The following is a 9,151-nucleotide window of genomic DNA, read 5'->3' as shown; positions in this document are numbered from 1 at the left end:
ATATCAATGAAGGCAATGAAGGAAGGATACTTGCTTGCATTGTGTAAACTGCTCTTTGAAAGGATTTCAAAGCCAAGGTAAATTTTTTTAAATGACCTCTATTGAACATCTGACAGTGGTACTCCTTCCTGGAATTCTTTAATTCCTTGGCTTATGTGACAACATATTCTCCTAATTCTTCTGCCACTCTGCTTCTTCTCCATTTTTGTTAAATATTCCTCTTTTGATAGCTTGTTAATCATATATCTTTGCATTAATTTTGCTTTTTCAAGATATTTTGTTATACTATGATTTACTTTTATTACTGAGTTCTTCTGGTATCCCCCAAATTTTGCACCTAAGTCAAGTGCATTCCTGACATCACCTTAGTCTCAACCCTCCTTTTCATACTTCCTCTTAACATCTGACATTCTCCATTCACTTCATTCTGTTATAAATCATTATAGATATAATTATAAATGTGTGTGAACAAGGAAAAATAAAGAATTTTTCCTACTTAACAGTAGAACACACTACAATGTTACGGTAGTCAAAACACCAGGACACTGGCACAAGAAGAGACAGAACAGTGTAACAAGAAGAAACTCAGATACAGGCCCATCTGTAATGGGAGCTTTCAGTATAGCAAAGGAGACACCACAAACTTATAGGGAAAAGGTGAGCTATTTAGTAGTTGTAGGAACACTGGCCCATTATATAGAGACAAATAAAACATGATCCCCATCAAACACAAAGGTGAATCCCAGATAAATTAAAGTAGTAAATGTGAAATTTAATCCAATAGGAGATATTTTAAGAGTATCTTTGATATAGTATGGGAAAAATTTATTTTAAAAAAGACACACAAACAAAAAAACAGTTGATGAACTTCGTTACAAAATATCCAGGATTTCTCTTCAATAAAGGAAAACAAGGAGAAAGTTGCCAGAAGTCAGATTAGGGGAAAACATTTGCAATGTCTAAAACTGACAAGGGACTACTTACTAGCAGACTATATAATGATCTCCTGCAAATCAACAAGAAAAAGGTAGAAGCCCACAGTACAAAAATGGGCAAAGAATGTGAACAGGGAATTTATAGAAAAGGAACCCCCAAGTGGCTAATCAGTCCCAATTATAGCCCCAATTATAAGTAATTAAAGAAATGTAAAATAAAACAGCATACTTCTTTATGCACATGAAACTGGGAAAACTTAGAAAACTGGATAATGTGTAGTGTTGGTGTGCATTTAGTAGTTGCAAGACATTTCAGGTACTGACAAAGGAAGTACAGATGAGTACAGCCATTCTGATGAGCAGATGAGCAGTACTTAATCAAATGAAGGAGCTGCATCTCCAGCAATACTGCAATCCCTTTCTAGGATACATACATTCCAGGGATGCAGGTCAGGTCCACATTCATATGCAGGTCCATGTGAGATACAAGTATTGTTTGCAATAGTAGAGAACCAGGGATAATCCAGGTATCCCAGAAGCAATATAGATATGTGAATGATATGATTTAGATATTTGTCCCTTCCAAGTCTTATGTTGAAAATTGATCCCCAGTGTTGCAGGTGGGGCCTGGTGGGAGGTATTTGAATAATGGGAGAGACTCCCTCATGAATGGCTTGGTGCCCTCCCCAGGGTAATGAGTGAGTTCTTACTCTATTAGTGCAGATGAAGCCTGTTGTTAAAAAGAGCCTGGCACCTCTTTCTCTCTCTCTTTCTCCCTCTCTGACCATGTGAGGCACTGGCTCTCCTTGCCTTCCACTATGAGTAAAAGCTTCCTGACTCCCACAACAGAAGCAGATGCCAGTGCCATGCTTCTTATACAACCTGCAGAACTGTGAGCCAGTTAAAGCTCTTTTATTCATAAATTAGGTAACTTCAGATATTCCTTTATAGCAATGCAAAATGGACTAATGCATGGATGTATAGAGTAGAATACTCTGGAAGATTTGGAAGAAACAAACAAAATGTTCAAAATTAGACCTATAATTTATCGCCATTTTGGTTAATTAGAAATACATGTACACTGGACACTACTACATATTATACAGGATCTATGCAAATAAAAGAAAACATCAAATCCATCAAATTGTTTACCTATGAGGTAGGGGTAGGAGGTTAAATATGGGAGTAAGGACTGGGGATAAAAGGGACCAAATAAATTGAGAGAGAGAGCTTGGAGGCACCAATGATGATAGTATAATTAACTGAGACATTATTAACCTTTTGTACCTAAGGTCCAGCATGAATGACAATTATACTAATGAATTAGATGTGGCCACCTGCATGGAAATTCATTATCTAATGCTAAGAGAATTCCCAAAACATATAAAATATAAAACATGGTGAAGATAAACAGAAAACTATAAGATCTCAGGAGGGGCATTTTTTGAGTGAGCATTGCCATGGAATGAGTCCAAGTAGAGACAGTAAATAGTGACAGGCACCCACCTCACTGTGTTGCAATTATATATGGAAATATAGATCTGGCTCTATTACTAGACAATAGATTCTTGGAGAATTTAAACTTGGTCTTTTCCTTCACAGAATAGGATGTATAGGACAGTGGATAAACAGTCTTGGATCCAGACTTTCTGGATTGGAAGCTTGCCCTACTACTTCATAGCTGTGGGAACTTGATCAAGGTGCTTAAGGTCTCTATATATTTGAAAAGATATAAGTATCTCTCATGTGAAATGGTGAAAATAATAGTACCTACCTCAAAGACTATTTGTGAGAATAAAGTGAGTTATTTATGAGGATAGCACCTGAGCATATTAACTACTCAGTTATCAATGTTGTTGGTTTTAGCTGTTTTTTTATGGCTGAATGCTTTTAACCCATTAGGTGATCAATGAACATTTATCAGATTGAATTTTTCCTCCCTTCCTTACATTCTACAGATCCTAGGGCCTCCTCTTTACATTCCCACCTTTACAGTATTTCACAGGGGCCCCTGGGCCCGGGGGTCACGGCCAGAATGCAGAGATTTTATGATGAGGATAGTGCCCACGATGATGCCCACTAGGCCCAGCACCAGGCCCAGGGCACAGAGCACAGTCTCCTTCGTCTCAGGCATCTGGATTGGCTCTTGGGCCTCTGGGGAAAGAATGAAGAAATAGGGTCAGGAGGTGCAGTGAGGGTGGTCCTGGTCTGGGATGGGTGTGGGAATTAAAGATTCTTGATCAATTAATTGGACGTTAGGACGAGGAGAGGACTGAGACCTGTCCAGTGGGGAAAGCTGGCGCAGAGGACACCAGGTCCTTGGAGTAGAGGATGCCAGGAGATTATGGAGAGAAAAGGAGCTGCATACCCCAGTGCTTGAGGAGTGGCTGGTCCAAGCCCCAGTGTTCTACCCTGCAGTCATAGACGTCCTCAGCTGAGGGCACAAAGGTCAGGTAATGGAACTTGTGGAAGCTGTAATCTGTTCCGGGCAGGAAGAGGCTCTCGGCAACACCCTCAGTGACCGGCTGCCCATTGCACAGCCATGTGACGTTGAGCACTGGTGGGAAGAACTTGTCAATGTGGCAGATGAGGGTATTGGGCTGGCCCAGCTCCACAGGCTCCTTGGGAAACACGGTCACCTCAGGGGGATCTGGGAGGAGACAGGACCAGGTTAGGCCCCTGTTCTGGTATGAATCACAAAGGCTCCACCTCTGGGGGTTAATCTACCTCAGCCTTAGATTTTATGGTGGCTCTGGGTTCCTGAATCACAGAGCGGGTATCATACTACTGACCAGCCTCACCCTGCTCACCTTTCTGTCTCCTGAGAAGGAAGGACACAAGCCCTTGCTGTAGTGGGATCAGCCCATGGCCACTAGGAGAAGGGGAACACACAGCAGGGGGCACTTAGGCTTCCTAGTCTGAGGGTGGCAGAGGGGCCCTCTCATCCCTTCCAGTTGGGCTACAGAAAAGGTAAAGATAGGCAGTACCATTGGTGGCCTGAGTGTGGTTGGAACGCTGGATCATGATATTCAAGTTGCTTTTCACTATAGCAATGTCAGCCAGTGCGCCCTGAGCATCAAAGGAAAAGGCTCGGCCAAACTCCTCCAGATGCCAGACAGTCTCCTTCTTGTCCAGATCCACATAGAACTGCTCATCCTCATCAAACTCAAACATATACTCCCCTGTTGGTCTCTGCGTCTGTACAAATGTGACATAAATTGACACATGGTCCGCTGCATAAAGAAAGTGGAGAAAACATGAAAAAATATCAGTATGAATAAGCAAGTGGTGAAAGCTAGAGAAGGAATAAAGATTTATGAATATAAAAGGAAGCAGTTAAGAGGTCAAAGGAAGGACATATGGGGAAGAAGGAGCAACACCATAAAGGAAATAATACAGAGCAGATGAGCAGTTATAAAAAGAACGGCACAAAGAACAAAATGAAAAGTTTATCATTAATAAGTCAAGCTGCTTCCTGGTCTTTGAAAGTCTGGGCATCCTGACCCTACACAATAGTCATAGAAACAATGACAGCTAACATTTGTTGAGCATGCACTTGTGCCTAGCATCCTTCCAAATACTTTACATAGTTCACTCACTGAATTGTCACAATAACCCCATGAAGCAAATACATAGCATACTATTTTACAGATAAGGAAATGCAGAAAGGTTAAATATTAATAACTTACTAAGATCACGTGGCTACTGATGGAACCGGTAGAGACCTTCTCTCCCCTTAAGATCTTAATTCTAGGACACAGATATAAAATTGTTTTTAGGGTCATGGAGGTGGGGGAGTGGACATTTTATTTTTCTTATTACGGAAAAGGGAGAAAAAATAGAAAATTGAGAGGAAGAAGAAAATATTCTTCAAATTTTAGTGCTTTTGATAGTTTCTGTCTCAGTTTATGAAGCTGAAACTGTAGAATATATAGCTTTGTTGATAATATTTTTCATTTGAGGTATATAAATTCAAAAGTACAGTACAGTTATCTTGGCATTTGTTCCAAACTTGTTTCCTTTTTAAAAATATTTTAACATTTATTTTATGTTCAGGGTACATGTGCAGGTTTGCTATAGAAGTAAACTCATGACTCGGGGGTTTAGTGTACAGATTATTTCATCACCCAAGCACTAAGCATTCTAAACTTTTCTTACATTTATATTTTGATTTTTGTTGTAGAGGCCAACTAGAAATTACTGCCGAGTTTGAAATATATGTAGGATTTAATTTATTTTGTTTCTTAGCCTTTATTAGTTTGCAAGAAGTAGCAAAGATAAGAGGATAAAAGCAACTCTCATCATTAAAGAAAACAATGAATGTGTATGTGAGAGCCTGGGTTTAGAATGATAAATGCATGAGTGGGAAAGGACTACACGGCTCATCTGCTCTCACCGCCCCACTCACAGATTTCCCTGTGAGTTTGCAGCTCTGACATGTGGGGACCCACTCTGTGCTTACAGTGACAGGGAGGATAGGACCTAAGTGTCTGCAGGATAGGACCTGTATCTTATTTTTCACTGAGAATGACTCCCTGTCACTGTAAGTGGCCAAGCACAGAGTGGTATTTCAAACTAAACAAAATAAATTAAATCCTGTAGGTATTTCACAAGCAAACTTACCTTCCACCTCAGTTTAAAAGACTCAGAGGACTAACCAGGAAAAGAGAGTAAAATAAAAAGACACAAAAATCCTCTAGCAATTGGAAACTCACCTTAATACGTGAATGCCCCTTGTACTTTTTAAAATGCTTTTTAAAAAACACTTCCACAAGTTCTGCAATCTAAAGATTATCCAGATGTGAAACAGATTATTTTACATCAAAATATCATTTCCATTCAGACAAAAATATGTATTAAAAGACCATATGTCAAATGCTGTTAGATGCTAAATATTCAAATAAAAATAACACGTAGGTCCTGTTCTGCAGACGCTTACAATTCACAGAAGGAAACACAAGTGACAAGACAATGGCAGGTTCAGAAGGATACGTGCAGATTTGTGGGCATACACAAGATGCGATCAAACAACTCGTCAGAGACGGCTTCCTGGGGAACCAATGGCTTCAATGTAGGCATTCAGAAAACAAGGCAAAAGCCACTTCTCACAGGGAGAAGACGGCCTGACTGGGAGAAGACACTGAGTTCACTGTGGGGCCATTGCGCTTAGAAGATGTGAAAGTCATTTAAGGAGAAATAATACCTAGACATTTATGTATGATGGGTGGTCTCAGGAGAGGAGTTTAGGCCAGAGAACTGAGAGTCATGATGGGCAGGTGCAGATTAGATGAGATTTTCCAGGAAGAGTGGCAAAAATCAGAATTGCAGAGATCTCAGGGTATGATGAGAGAACATGATAATTAAGAGGTGATTTGAAGGATGGTAAGGAGGATCCAGAGAAATAGGAGAAAAATAAGGACAGGGTAGTTCATCAGAAAGAAGTGATTACAGTGCAAATGTTATTAGTAACTCAAGTCAGAGGCACTGAGAAGAACCCACTGGATTTGAGCTTCTGCAGAGGTTCCTGATGGCCAAGGTGAGAGGACCCTCAGGGATATACTGGAGACAAGTCAGAAGCTTAGCTCCAAGTGTGAGGACACAGACAGAGTGTCTCTAGGATGCAGGTAAGGTTGTTTTTTATCAGTTGGGCTGCTCTTATGTTTTTAAGGTAAAGGACGTGTTTAAATGTTAAGAGACAAGAAACCACTGGGGAGGGAAGCCCTGAAGAGGCAGCTTAGCTAATTAGGAATTTCTACCAAGAATCCTAAAAAGTATTCGAATCTATGACGATACATCCATTGCGGTGTTTATTAGGACATAACATTAGAAATAACCCAGGTGACCATGAACAGTGCAATAGATACTTCTGGTTCTCCCCAGCCTCACTTCTTCTTTATTCTACACATCTTCAATAAAACCGTCTGAGGCCAGTGTGCATCTTGTATGTTATGGATTCTAACCTTCCCCATCACTAGATTTGGGGATAACAGTATCATACATAGGCTTAATGTCATTCTCTCTGATGTCAGCTGCAGGAAGAAAGAGCATTAATGCACCACGGTTCATCTCTGGCTGAGTCCTTGTGGCTATCCAAAGTCTAGGCCTCCCCTGCAGTCCTGGATGTCTCAGGACCTGAATCACAAGGCTAACAAGGCCATGCAACACTGCTGTCTTGAGAGAGGAAAGCTTGTGACCACCCACAAAGACCCAGGAAGGTCCCTAGGGTCCTAGGAGAGAGGGAGGATACAGGAACACTCTTAGCACTTTCTCTCCTAATGCTGAGCTCATAGCTCCGAGTTCCTGTAAAGCAGCCACAAAAGACAGAAGCTGGGGATCCCAGAGAGATACGAGGGGTACGGGGGCCCTGCAGGGCCCTGGTAGAAGGTCGCTGTGTGCAGGAATCTGGAGAAGGCAGTGTATGATCATCAGAGCTGGTTCTAAACTTCAAACTTGGCTTGTTGATCTGCTGTGTAACCTTGGAAAACGTAATCATTTTTTTGAGCTTCCGTTTTCTCAAAATAATTTTTAAATAAAGGGAATAATTTCTACATAAAGGGAATAATATCTTCATTGAAGATCCCTGTGAGATGTAAATGGGGAAAGAAACTATGCAGGTGTCTGGCAATTCTGGCTGCTATTGCTGTTATGATGATGAGGGCCAGAGGGAGCACAGATTATCGCGAGGGTCAGATAGATTTAGGGGCTCACTGGAGCCCCTAAAATCTCTGACTCCTGAAGCAACAGTTGATGTGAGCCTCCCCCCATCACCCCAATGCTCTTGCATCCCCCTGAGCACTCACCCTTGATGGCCCCAGCTCCTCGGAGACTCAGGAAGAAAGCCAATGAGAGGGCTCTCAAGATCACAGCTCTGGTCTGGAAGATTCTGTCTTCAGTGCACATGTTGTGGGGTCTGTAATAACTGTGAGCACAGGAACAGTGATGAGGAACGGAGGCCAAGTGGAGGCAGATGAGACTCTGAAACTGTGGGCTTCTAGCACCTGGAAATGGTCAAAATGGGTGGAGAGGAGTCAGCATGGCTGGGCTTCACCAATCAGAGAACTCATAGAGCTGGCGTCCTCTGTTGCTGGGTAAAGAGGATGCAGGAAGGTGCCGGGAAGACATGGGAGAATTTTAGGTACCAGTGTGGTCAAGAGAGCTCCAGTTCGCGGTTCACTTTCAGAGTTAAAGAAAGAGACTTAAAAAGATAAGTCACACTTTCTTCTGATGGCAGATGTTTTCCATTATGTTCCTTCTCCCAACCCCTACCCCCATCCCAGACAGTCAGATGATCTTGGATGTTTTTGGGTCACCATATTTTAAAATAATGTTTTATGTTATGTTGTCAAGTTTACAAAAATATTCTGCTGATAATTAAGGATGAATGTGCTATCTAATAAAATATATAATTAATCTTTCTTTCACGTCCATCTCCCTGAGGTATTTCCTTTTTATTTAATCATTTCTGCAGAAGTGTTATAATTTCTATCTAGAAGTTTTAATTAAGTTGAATGAATCTGATCTTTAAGTATTTACCTATTCCTGGTTACCATTGTTAGTGAAATTTCTGGATAATTTTTATTATTCAGATTTCTTAGTATTTAACTTTTCCTGGTATTTAAACTATGTAATAACATTTTTATATTTAAATTACTAGTCATGTTATTTCATTTTTCTATAAATACCCAGAACAGGTTACCTATGGTAACATTGTGCACCAATATTTTGATCTTGTTTTTAAGAAGGGTTTCTCTAATGTTTTTCTGTTCCAGGTAAAGTTCATTTTTTAATTTTATATTCTCTTTACCATATTTAAGAAATTACTTTTCTAGTCTCATTTTAAGTATTTCAATTTTGAGCTATTCCTTTGATATACATAAGGTCACAAAACATTTAATATTTAACGTAATGATGAAGTACATATATTACATTAATATTTTTTCTTGTTTGTGGTAGCCTTACCTTGCATAAATAATAATACTAACAGATTAGTACATGGGAGATGCTGTTATTAGTGCTCTGCAAACATCACCTCATTTAATCTTCACATTAAACCTGAGGGAGGTATTATTAATGTCTACTCTAAAAATAAATTACCTGAGACATTGAGGAGTTAAGTATTTGTCTAATCATCCAGGGCAGGTAAGTGACAAGGAGAAGTGTTCAACCCAGGCAGTTACTAAGGAAACTGAGCTTTTTGGCCAGGCGCGGTGGCTCAC

The 9,151-nt window shown here is 40.4% G+C and overlaps 1 protein-coding gene across 1 annotated transcript in view; it reads right to left on the bottom strand.

The window, feature by feature from the left end:
* Positions 1–7,960, bottom strand: part of LOC108300066 (HLA class II histocompatibility antigen, DP alpha 1 chain) — an 8,943-nt gene extending 983 nt beyond the window's left edge. The window contains exons 1-4 of the mRNA XM_017522712.1: positions 7,736–7,960; positions 3,923–4,168; positions 3,304–3,585; positions 2,923–3,089 (exon numbers count right to left, since the gene is read on the bottom strand). Coding sequence (XP_017378201.1) covers positions 2,935–3,089; positions 3,304–3,585; positions 3,923–4,168; positions 7,736–7,835 — 783 coding nt within the window. The 5' untranslated portion in view covers positions 7,836–7,960 and the 3' untranslated portion in view covers positions 2,923–2,934. The remainder of the gene's footprint in view (positions 1–2,922; positions 3,090–3,303; positions 3,586–3,922; positions 4,169–7,735) is intronic.
* Between the last annotated feature and the right edge of the window lie 1,191 nt (positions 7,961–9,151).

Source organism: Cebus imitator, unplaced genomic scaffold (assembly GCF_001604975.1).
Source record: "Cebus imitator isolate Cc_AM_T3 unplaced genomic scaffold, Cebus_imitator-1.0 Scaffold24, whole genome shotgun sequence".
Classification (NCBI taxonomy): Eukaryota; Metazoa; Chordata; class Mammalia; order Primates; family Cebidae; genus Cebus; species Cebus imitator.
This window is presented reverse-complemented; position numbering and strand designations above follow the sequence as displayed.